General features: G+C 43.1%; 1 protein-coding gene across 1 annotated transcript; it reads right to left on the bottom strand.

Annotated features, from left to right (window-relative positions):
* Positions 1–2,455: 2,455 nt before the first annotated feature.
* On the bottom strand, positions 2,456–12,018 carry LOC126108912 (proton-coupled folate transporter-like). The gene is made up of 4 exons (XM_049914313.1): positions 11,919–12,018; positions 5,789–6,067; positions 5,438–5,612; positions 2,456–2,540 (listed from the first exon to the last, which is right to left on the bottom strand). The coding sequence occupies exons 1-4, from the start codon at positions 12,016–12,018 to the stop codon at positions 2,456–2,458; spliced, it is 639 nt and encodes a 212-aa protein (XP_049770270.1).
* Positions 12,019–12,411: the final 393 nt, after the last annotated feature.

The following is a 12,411-nucleotide window of genomic DNA, read 5'->3' as shown; positions in this document are numbered from 1 at the left end:
TCTGTAATTGCATTTCTCTATTCAGATATTGTAGCTTATGCAACAGTCTTCTGACGTTCCAGGTTCGGATTCATAGAAATATATCCTCTCACTGGTTTTTCGCTCTTCTTGCCATGATGTCTTAATCTTAAGCAGTACACTGTAAACCACTGCTATAAAGGAGAGTGTTTCTGAACTGCACTCACCTATCTCGTCCTTGGCGACCAGCCTCGTCAGCATCGCCCTGGCCAGAACCCAAATCAGCGTTCCGAAGGAAGCGATAGCTCCGCCTACAAACAAATCAGAACACATTTCACTGGCAGGAGACCTGTAGAGCCAGAGTGGAGGAGTGGTGGCCATGGCGAAGAACACAGCTGCACGATGCTTTCTCTGAATATACTCGGTATAATAATGCAAAGAAACACAAAACAACATATAAAGTTCGCAACCTAGTGAAGGCAGCTACATAACGTAAACACTGGAATAATATAGACTAAGAGTCGGGAAAGTGGTTATTGTTAATGACACCATACAACAACTTATAAGCAATAACATTTCGGAGGATAGGTGACAACTTACCCAGAAACATGAATCACGACTCTGGCGATATGGCGTAAATTATGGAGGCAGTGATCTTGCAGGAGAAGGTGATGAGGGCTATCCAGCCGTCGCCCAATTTGAGCCACCGCACGAACACCATCACGCCCACCAAGGTGCCTGCAAAGAGGGTACGTGTCGTGTTGAAACAGTAACTCACTCGTTCATCGATCGAGCGAAGCAGTGTAAATCTATGTCGATTATTGCATGGTGCTCATAAACGAAATCCAAAATCTAGGAATGCCGAATATTTATAATCTTACTGAAGGACAATCTGTTGTACAGCTACATGCAAGAATACTTGAAATGAGTTTCAAGTTCACACCACTTGCACTCAAAGTATTTTAACACTGTATAAAATAAAACTCATGAAGTAGAAAACGGAACCGCGTATTGTTACTAAGCAGAACCCGTGAACTCGACAGTGCACATAGAATTCCTCATGCAAATGGTTTTTCCGGACAACCAGTTGTGATTGCACTTAGAACAGCTTTGAGCTCATTGAGAGGAAAATCTATTTTCTAATCAATCTACGATTATGTTAAGTGAAGTAGTTTTAGAGTTAACTGTATGCACAGTTCTGTTAAATGAATAGCAAATACGTCAGGACATAGGTGGAAGCAGAAGTAACTCGCAATGTCTCACCAACAACAGTGGTCCCATGGTTGAAGAATCCGTATAGAAGGTTCTGCTCCAGTGTCCAATGGAATTTGGCGTTGACGAACTGGTAGTTGGCTACGCCTTCACCTGAAAACATATAACACAGTATTACGATTCTTATTTTATACAATGTTGCTTCCTACACTAGTTTCTAGGCTTGGTTAATTAAATGTCTGTATAATTAATCTTTTCTTGCAATATTACTAAATCTCAATGCTAAAACGTTGGAAATAATTTGAACAGCTGTTGACCCTGCCAATAATACGAGAGCAAGTAACTGAAAAAATTAGTTATTGTATTTCAATCATCTGCCTCTATAGTCTCCACTAATTCATAGCTAAACGGAATCAACCACTCCTTGGAAACTGATGGACGAAAAGTAAGAGAAGAGACGCACAAAAAATTATCCGTCAAGAGATCACGAGGTAACAGTAAGCGTAGGTAGACAAGTACTAAATCCTTCAGGAGAAGAGAGTATGTAGAAGACTTGATTCGAGACAACCCCTTTCATGGGCTCTTCTGTATTACAAGGTACGCTAGTTTCTACATTTTTTTCGACTGTACGATGTTCACTGTTCACGAAACCCTGTATACATTATTCCTTTGTTACGAAGTACTTTTGCGTTGCGACCTTGTAGACATTTATGTAGGAAGGCCATGTGAATAGCCTAACGGTCCGAACAACATTCAACAGTAGGGTAGACCTGGTGCATATCTGCTGAATCAAGCTTGAAATTATCTGGAAAAATTAACTGCAAGGCCATGTGGAAATTCTCTTCGATATTGTTCGCTACCAGATTCAATACTAGTGTAACAAAAATAGGTTCGTGGCTTTCTTTCGGTTGCGAATGTGTGGACTGGCCGTACCTTGGGAGATGAGGACACCAGTGACGACCACGAAGATGACGATGAGGATGGCTGAGCGGCCGTGGTGAGGCCGCTTCATCAGGGACGTCTTGAGCGCGTCGCGCACCAGCTGTGGGCGGAAGATCCCCTTGCAGCAGCCGCAAGCTCTCCTGAGCACACGAGATACGTTTACGTCAGTTTTCGTTAAACCTGTTGCAATTGCGTATGACTTACAGTGGGAGCTCGGTTCATCTCGAGGCCAGCAACTCACGTCTTGAGGCGGCGTATAGGGCGCAGTGGTCTCCGGCAGCAGGAAGATGGAGTAGAGAAGACACAGCAGCATGAGGCCGGCGGCCAGCGCGAATACCCCGTGTTAGTTGAGGCCCACGAACAGCGGCGTGGACAGACCTGACGCCAGCATCATGGCCGAGTACTGCGACGCGTCCAGTATTCCCAGCCTGCAAACAGGATATCCATGTCATAAGAGATCCACTCTGTGATGGAAAACCGTTTCCTCGGCTCATGAGTTCGAAGTTAGCCTGGTTGTACCCCGCTTCCAGTGTAAAGCAGCGCGAATTTGCCGAGCGGCCTAGGGCGTTCCAGTCATGGACTGTGCGGCTGATCCCGGCGGACGTTCGAATCCTCCCTCGGGCATGGGTGTGTGTGTTTGTCCTTATGATAATTTAGGTTGAGTAGTGTGTAAGCTTAGGGACTGATGATCTTAGCAATTAAGTCCCATAAGATTATTGTGTGTGTGAAATCTTATGGGATGTAACTGCGAAGGTCATCAGTCCCTAAGCTTACACACTACTTAACCTAAATTATCCTAAGGACAAACACACACACACATGCTCGAGGGAGGACTCGAACTTCCGCCGGGACCAGCCGCACGGTCCATGACTGTAACGTCCAAGACTGCTCGGCTAATCCCGCGCGGCCCCATAAGATTTCACACACATTTGAACACTTTTTTTTCAGTGTAAATGATATTTTTAGTATTACGTCTAGTTTGAGGGACTATTGTCGCATCATTCATTACTTAAATAACATCTGGTTTGTAAAATTGTGAGCGATAAACAGTGTGCGATACATTTACTACTGAAGTCTGTTTCTCGGTCTTATTAGTATGATCAGCAGTTGTGTTTGTTTATCAAATGAGACGTTATGCTGCTTGTATGGATGCCGGTGGTATTACGTGCGTTTGAATACAGTCAGCCTAAGATAATTACGTTCTGCCCCATTACATTGATGAAGAACTAACGTTAACTTTGACATTTTTGTGACTATAAGACCTTAGTGTCTCTAAGCGATTCATAGAGAATGATTCTGTTTACTAATAGGAGACTAGTTCCATAGACTTAATACAGTATTACTAGTCTTTAGATAAATAATTTGCAATGAATGACTGGATAAATGATCATGTATTTAGCTGATACTGGGTGGCACCAAGTATTAACATTTGCTGTAGTGATGTACGCCTGGGAGTTAATTTGAGCTTGATGCTGGTAGCAGGGAGCCGTGACGGTTTCGTGTTCCTGTGACAGCAGCGATCGGCAGAAGGGAGCTTAGGAAAGTCGCCGTGTCGTGTTCAACAGAGAGGGATATTTTACGTCCTAAATGGAACAGAGTAGAGGCAGCTATTTTAGAGCCCTGATGGACGCCTCCTTCTGGCGAGGTTGGTGTGTCGATGAGAGACGCACCCCGGCCGCCAAAAAAATCAGTGAAAACAGCCAGGTGCTGGAAGATGGCTGTGGAGAGCGATAGCATCTTACAAGAGAAGGATGCAGTCTTTTAGTGCAATGGAATGCGCAAGGTTCACAAAACGGCGGATGCGAGTTGACCTATTGCACATGTTCTCACGGGAGGCAGTGAGCGACGTTTCCTGCAAGGAAACATAGAAGTGAATTTGCCTGGTTGAGACATCAATCATACGAGGAGTTTTAGAATGCTCTAGAATAGTATTCTATAGAGTATGAACTGCAGGAGATTGAATGGTAGCTTTGTGACCCGTGTAGTGGGTGGCATTGCTTTTGTAACGGGCGCCGGGATTCGTTGCAGGAAGCACACAGGCAGATGCCGCAAGCCTTGGAGTGAAAAGTGGACTCTCCTGCTGATGTCAATAGAGGACACGTCACGCGGGGAACGATTTACAGACATCGCTGAAAACAGCTCAGGGGAGAGTCTCGCTGTCAGAATTTGCGAAGCACCGATTTCGCGATTAGGAGTGACTCAAATCGTTTCTCTGCAAGCAGAGTGATCATTCTTTGCTTCTGTGTGAAGTGCTTACTTACGAACTAATACCTAAGTTTAGTTTCTATTACTGTCTTATCAGCAATGAGAAATCTCGAAGATATTTATTTGTTTCCGTTATATTAGGATAACTATTCAACATTATAGACCTCCTAATAAAGCTGTAGTAGAATATCATCATGCCTAGGTACCTCATCTGTTGTATTTCTCTAAGTGTAGGTTGTCAATGGCAAGGCTGTTTAATTCACTTGTAACGGTAATATTTCCATTGCGAGCACGACGTAATGCACACACACACACACACACACACACACACACAGACAGACGCTGTATGCACACTACCACACGCGAGGATTCACACAAGCTAAGTACGGTAACACTGGGCCTGCCCGGCTAGCCGTGCGGTCTAATGCGCTGCTTCCCGAGCGGGAAGGCGTTCCGGTCCCCAGCACGAAACCACACAGCGGATTAGTGTCGTGGTCCAGTGTGCTGGGCAGCCTGTGGATGGTTTTCAAGGCGATTTTCCTTCTGCTTCGGTGAATGCGGGCTGGTTCCCCTTATTCCGCCTTAGTTACACTATGTCAGTGATTGCTGCGCAAACACTGTCTCCACGTAAGCGCACACCATAATTACTCTATCACGATCACGTTTGGGGTTACACTCGTCTGGTGGGGCGACGGTGGGGTGGGTGGACTGCTGTGGCCTGTTGTGGGGTAGTGAACCACTGAGGGCTACGGCGGGACGAAGCCTCTCCCTCGTTTCTTGGTTCAAAATGGTTCAAATGGCTCTGAGCACTATACGACTTAACTTCTGCGGTCATCAGTCGCCTAGAACTTAGAACTAATTAAACCTAACTAACCTAAGGACATCACACACATCCATGCCCGAGGCAGGATTCGAACCTGCGACCGTAGCGGTCCAGACTGTAGCCCCTAGAACCGCACGGCCGCTCCGGCCGGCTCGTTTGTTGGTCCCCAGTTTAATACACAATACACACAGGTAACACTGACACTGACAAAAAATTTAATTCGATCTCAAGTTGCACATACTCTATTAATAGTCTCATCTAAGTGAGTATAACATATATTAAACAATGAGCACCCACCTGAGCTCCTTCTGCCCCACAGGGCTGATGTCAGCAATGTAGACGTTGGCAACAGCCATGTGGTTCATCAGGCCGCCACTGAAGGTGGCTGCTATGGACGGCATCAGCAACCACTCTGGCGCTAGGCCTGGAATCGCAGACAGGGCAGACAACAAGCCAAAGCAGATGGTGTTCCCTGAAAGAAAGGGGACGATTTTTAGAATCGCTCGCTATCATTACCGAGACATAGTTCTGGGTTAGGCTATTCATGACAGCTCCCTTTGTATGAGTGACTACAGTGGGCGTAAATTGTGAAGCAAGGCCAGTTTAGAAAACATGTTTGAATATGAGAGAGAACTGCTCTGGACATACCGGCAAAGGACCAGATGAAGATGGGACGCCGTCCAAACTTGTCGCTCCAGCTGCCGATGAAGAGCGACACAACGGCCGGCATGACTGCCTCGATGATGCCTTTGCAGGCGGTGAGCGTGGTGGAGTAGGCGCGATCCTCGTTGGTACACACGTTGGGGTCGCTGGAGCCGCACACGCGATCCAGGAAGAGCCCGCTGACCACCGTGCTCGAAACCACGTAGGAGAACATGAACAGCAGCACCAGAGGCTCCACCGTCGGACGGATGCGCCACCACTTCACTGCAGCGCGACGCATTTGCCTTAATTGCTGAGTATATAACCACGATCATGAGACAAGGAAGCGAAGCAGGCAGTAGAGACTTGTTTCGTCGTCACCACTGAGAAAAGTGGAGACCCAGCTATCATCATAAAAAGTGTTTTCGGTATTGTCACGGTGTGGTGCTAACAGATTACACATATGTAGGGTAAACCGTCACAGGAGGGAGGGCCCTGAAAACGAAACGTCCCGGGAAGCTGTCCAAGAGGGTTTTTATGCCCACAGCCAAGTCCGAACTGAGATTGCATGGGACACAGACACATATGCTGATTCTTTAGAATATCGAATTTATCCTCAACCTATAATTCCCCTGACATGATACCCAGCAACGTCTTCCTGTTTCCTCGGCAAGAAAGCCATTGCATAGCAGGTCTTTCCAAACTCACGAAGAGGTGCTTTTGAAGGTGTAACGGTTCCTGAACAGCCAAAATACAGGCGTCTCCAACCAAGGCCATTCACCAAGTCAATCATCTATGGGTAAAATTTGTCGGATTGCAGGGTGAATGTGTTAAGAAGGTAAAACATCATCAGCAAATTTCACGATCACAACTTGATTTCTTCAAGATGATTTTTAAAACTTCGTTACTACCCATATTGTTAACATCTGCTTTTTACATGCATTCATATCAAAGTGTTGTGCGTTGTTGTTGTTATGGTTTACAGTCCAAAGTCTGGTTTGATGGAGCTCTCCATGCTACTCTATCCTGTGTAAGCCTCTTCATATGAGAATTACTCCAGCGACCTACACCCATTTGAACCCGTTGACTGTAGTCATGTCTTGGCCTCGGTCACAAATTTTACCTTCCCCCCCCCCTCCGCACACACACACACACACACACACACACACACACACACGCGCGCGCTCACATACAAACACACTGCCCTCCAGTACTAAACTGGTGATCCCTTGATGTCTCAGAATTTGACAGAGATCTTAGAGAGACGTAAGTCGAAACAAAGACTTACATCTCTCTAAGAGCTATGTCAAATTCTTCTTGAATTATCAAATCTCCCATTTCAACTTTATTTGTTTCCTCTTCCCTTTCTATAATATTTCCTTCAAATTCATTTCTCTTGTGCAGCCCCTCTATATTGTCCCTCTACTTTCCAGCTCGTCCCCTCCTTGTTTAGTAATGGTTTTCCAACTGAGCTCTTCATATTCATTCGGTTGATATTATATCTCTTAAAAGAAATAGAATGTAATGTTAGCTATTTATTTAGCGGAAACACTCTCCTAGTAAATTTGTTTGTCCTTTGATTTTCGTGATCTGTTACTGATTTTTAGTGAAGTTAGTTTTTACGTTTAGCTTTCTGAAAAATACAAAAGAGATATAATAAGCAAAATAATGAATTTCGTAGGTTGCCAATTACGTATTATATCTGGTTTTATCGAGCGCCAGGCTCCCTACAAATTACTGTAAATGCGATAGCGTAGTGTTACTCAGCTCTGAAATTATTACTATCACAGAAAATAGACAAGTTTTAATAAAATTATTTCACTGGATTACTTCAATTAATCTCGCTGAATATTTTTACATAATTTCTTCCGCTCCGGCTATCAGACATTGTGCTGTGAAAAAATATTTTTAAATGTACCGCGTAATGGCGGCTAATTGTTAACAGTCAGAGATTACTGTTACTCGCTCCGCAGCAGCTGGAAACATGCTAACTAATTTTCATTAAATATTCTTTTCATAAGATAAATGTGGCGTAGGTTCTTGAAATAGCACACGGAGATCACTTTATACTAATATATTCTTATTAGGACACAGTTTACACCATTAAATATTTGCAATTACGTTACGACAGAAACAAATGCTAGCGCAGCACAATAGCTTGCGTACCTTATTCCAGCTCACACCAGAACGAACAGAACAAAACAGACTAGACAGAAGAACGAGCAGTGCACTGCATTTTATACTCTTACAAAGATAATCACATTGTAATCTCACACAACAAAAACAATGTCCTTTCTGCACCTATCGATATATACATTGTATATTTTTACAGTTAGATCAATGATAAATCAATGTTTGCAATTCACCCCGAGTCACACACTGTTAGTTTTATTTATGTTTCACCTCGATAATGGTGAATATTGCAAAAGGGACACTACACGGCCCCCTGGGCTACAAGGAACACACTACATAATGTTTGATCCTTGTAGACCACGAGTGTCACTTTTCTTTCTTTCGTTGGTCACTTTCAGTTCACTTTACCGTGTATTAGTTCATGGGTACATATTCATTTTGAGTCTTTTTACATAACATGGCTGGGGACAGTTACAATATAACAAGCTCTTCCATTTGGACGAGGGCCGCAGGGAAACCCCAGAAAAACCTCGGCAGAGCTGATAGATTTAACCCTTTGTGTTACTTACATAAGTTGGTTCTACATGTTTTGGTACTACACGTATTTACATCAAATATAAAATTTTCTGAAAAAGGAACAAACATATAGCTTTTATATGAAAGTGTTCATCACATTTTTTATTGTGTTGGTAATATTTCGAGTTTTTTTATTTTTGTCGGCGCATTTCTAGTCGTGTGGTGTGGATGACGCTGTATGTCGCTACCGCGATGCCTCGTGCCCGTTGCCATGGAGCGTCGGCTGGAAACTGTTGTCTTCTTTCTTGTCCATAGGCGGCGGTCAGGATGTGGAGTACGGAACGACGTTATTTTGTCTGCGTGGTGCGTCTGCATTGTTGCGCACCGCTCGTTAAAGTTTTCAGCACGGGAGAGGATGTTGACTCGTGCAAATCATGAAACAAATGCACATATGTTATAGAACGGATTTTGTAAGATGTTATGGCTGTGGGTAAGAATTGATTAGTCAACATTATTGCATCATCGAGGCACAGGCTCAGTTACTTGGTATTTTCGTGTTCGTTTGCACGTACTGGTGCTGAATGATGCAGGAGATATGATGCTGAAGTAAGCACTGCACATCCCTGTTGTCATCACTTCGTATGGAATATTTATGTTTCACTATTTTTGTTTGACGGCGTTCCACCGTAGTTGCCGTTGCAGTCATGTCCTACTACGTGGTCCGTGACGTCATATTAATTGTTGGCGCACAGGAGGTAGTGTCCAAACTAAAAATGTTGTCTGTACAGTTTCGAACACACACTGATCACAGTTTTGTGTTTTCGGTCACTGCGCACAGATATGTGTTGTTAATGTTTGTACCTCGCGTTTTTTCAGTTGTACAGCACATAAGTGTTCACTGTCCAAGTTGATCACTAATACAGTTCTCAAAGTTCACACTTCCTCCGCGAATACCAACACACTATTATAGTTCCTGTTAGTATTGCTTACAGCATGACTTTGATACAATTGTATTACATAATGGTGAATATTGCAAAAGGGACACTACATTGCTCCTATTTTCGCCAAATGCTCTTTAATTTTCCTGTAGGCTGAATGTACCTTCCTCTAGATAGGATATATTTGTATAATCTTTCATTTGTCCCAGAGCCATTTCTGTTTAGTAATTTGCATTGTCTGTCAGCCTTATTTTTAGACGTCAAAACTTCCTTTTTCCTGCTTCATTGGCTGCCTTTTTAAATTTTCGTGAATTAAATTCAATACTCCTGTGATATCCAAGTATTTCAACTACACCTTTCCTTTTACTTCTTCGATCCTCCGCTACCTTCACTATTTCATCTCTCCCAGCTGTCCGTTTGTCTTCTACCGGATTATTTTTCTTTCTTTCAGTCAGTAATTGCCTACGCTTACTTTGAAACTCTCAACAATATTTGGCTCTTTCATCTTATCATGGCCCCGCCCTCTTAATTTTCTTACATTTTTGCAGATTCTTCAGTTTTAAATCCACAGTTCAGAAACAATAAACTGTGAAATTTATTTCTTTAATTCAACTTAACTGTAATAGTTATAGCTGTTCTACCTAAAGCGACATATGCGAATTTTTGCTGGACCAGGATTGGAACCCAGATTTCCCTCTTATCGCGAGTGGTCACCTTAAGACAGGCTACGCTAGCAAGCTCACCAGACCTATCCAACTGTATGTCACACACTTATCTCTTTCTGGTCATGCATTTTTAATTCATTTAAGTAGCTTTGTGACATACGGAAGTTCCGGTCAGCCAGGCAGAGCGTTCTAGGATAATCCTAGTGGAAAGGCGAAATCCGAATCTTGTTCCGACAAGAATTTCCATATTTGCTTTCAGTAGCACACCTACTTCTTACAGCTAAGTTGCATTTCAGAAATTAATTTCAATATTTGAAACTGTAGTTCGTTATCAAATATAAGCAGTAAATTGTGGTCAGAGTTCACAACTGCGCCTAGAAACGTCTTACCGTTCAAAATCTGTTTCCTAAGTCTGTGTCTACAAATACATAATGTAACTGAAACCTTCATTAGTCTCCAGATCTCTTCTTAAACTAAGTCTTAGCGATGATTAAATAATACACTGTGCAAAATCTTACCACATGGTTTTCTCTTTCTTTTCTTTCCTCTAGTCCATATCTTCCGACTATTTTTCCTTCTCTTCCCTTTTCTACTGTCGGATTCCAGTCTCCCGTCACAATAGAATTTTCCACTATGTCAACTACGTGACTAATCTATCTTTTCATCATCTGCAGAGCTAGATGGTATATAATCTTGCACTACGGTGCTGGGTGTAGACTTCATATCTATATTGGCTATGACATAGTAACTTACTGGGGTTCCTATTTTCTTACTCATTGTTAATCTTACGCCTGCATTACCGCCATTTGATTTTTTACTTACAACTCAGTGCTCACCTGACCAGAAGTTCTGACCCTCCTGCCACCGAACTACACTAATTCCCACTGTATGTAGTTTCGTACTACGCATTACCCTTTTTAAAGTTTCTAACCAATCTTCCCGTTTAAGGGATGTAAGATTCCACCCTCCGACACGCACAGTATCGTTCTTTCCTTTTATGATGATATCCTCCTGAGTTCTCCCTAGTTGACAGTCTGAATGGGGAGTATTTTACCTCCGGAATATTTTACCCAAGACGGTGCCATCATCATTTAACGATACAGTAGAGATGCATGCCATAGGGAAAAATAATGACTGTAGTTTCCTCTCGCTAGCAGCCGTTCGCAGTACCAGCACTGCAAGTATATATTGGCTGATGTTATAATGCCAGATCAATCACTAACCCAGACTGTTGCCCTTGCAAGTGCTCCAAGTTCCATAATTTGTATCCTTCATTGACTCAAATGCTATCTGGAGGAGACGCCTTGATTCAGTTTTTACTTAATGTGCTTTTCAATGCAAGCTCTATTACTTGTTCCGGAATGTGCAGTTTAGAGCGAGTTTGATGAACATTTTACCATGTGTGAACAGGTCTCCTGTTTTCGTTTGTGATTTGCAGTACAGTGAAACATGAGCTCTAAGAGATTTATTTTAATTCCGGGTGAATGTTTTCACTGCTTTTCATATCGCTAGAAGAGCCAATTAAACTGGAGGGTGGGGGCAGTCTGTGCGACCCGATAGTAGACTTAAATCAAGAGCTGCCAGGGACTAATGTCCCTATTGTTGCGCAGACGTGTACCTACAGTTCAGGGTGGCAGGGAGCTGTGATCGTCGAGAGGTAGTCTATTCTCGTACACTAAACTTTGACATTTGGCTCGTCTCAAAATCAACATCAACACTCCATTTCTTAACAACTGTGAACGACCCAGAAAGAGTCCCGTCAACGTCTGTTTGTGAGTGACTGTTACATCTGGAGGTAGGGGGGGGGGGGGGCGGCATCTGTGTCCCTCCCCTCACACCGAGGTGTGAACGCACCCCGCGTGGCACGCCTAGACACACACACACCTGCGGGTGCTGGAGACTCTTCTGCAGGCTCATCCTCCACGCTTCTCTTCTCATCAGACATCGCTTCTTTCGGAATTGCGACGTCAACCACAGACTTCATCGTGGCGGTTATCCAGTACTCTGAAAAGCAATCAGAAAATTATGAATGAAACATAAAAGTATTTTCTGTTGTGCTGCTAGCCACGTTTATGGGATAAAGCTCTGTGATAATACATGCGTGAACAAACTGTGGGTAAGGCAATTGTATTTTTTGCTATATGAACACAGATAATCACTTCGTGAACTAAAAGAAACGTTAAACATTAAACATCACTTTATACATAAAAACACAAAAAAATATATAAAGTGATTTTGGAGAATGCACTCTACAGGACAGAAAGTTAATGATAAGGTGCATTCAACACAGGAAAAAACGTCTTGGTGAATCGTTCATAGTTTCAGTTAGTAATGTTAACGTAATGTTACCATGATAATTTTCGTCATTAACTGTTGT

Source organism: Schistocerca cancellata, chromosome 1 (genome assembly GCF_023864275.1).
Source record: "Schistocerca cancellata isolate TAMUIC-IGC-003103 chromosome 1, iqSchCanc2.1, whole genome shotgun sequence".
NCBI lineage: Eukaryota > Metazoa > Arthropoda > Insecta > Orthoptera > Acrididae > Schistocerca > Schistocerca cancellata.
The sequence above is the reverse complement of the archived record's forward strand: the minus strand, read 5'-3'. Positions and strand labels throughout refer to the sequence as shown.

Coding starts and splice junctions, on each gene's coding strand:
- LOC126108912 (XM_049914313.1), bottom strand. CDS start 12,018: ATGAAGTCTGTGGTTGACGTCGCAATTCCGAAAGAAGCGATGTCTGAT. Junction 5,613..5,788: donor CTTCATCTGGTCCTTTGCCG/GTATGTCCAGAG, acceptor CCTTTCTTTCAG/GGAACACCATCTGCTTTGGC. Junction 2,541..5,437: donor GTGGGGCAGAAGGAGCTCAG/GTGGGTGCTCAT, acceptor TCCTGTTTGCAG/GCTGGGAATACTGGACGCGT.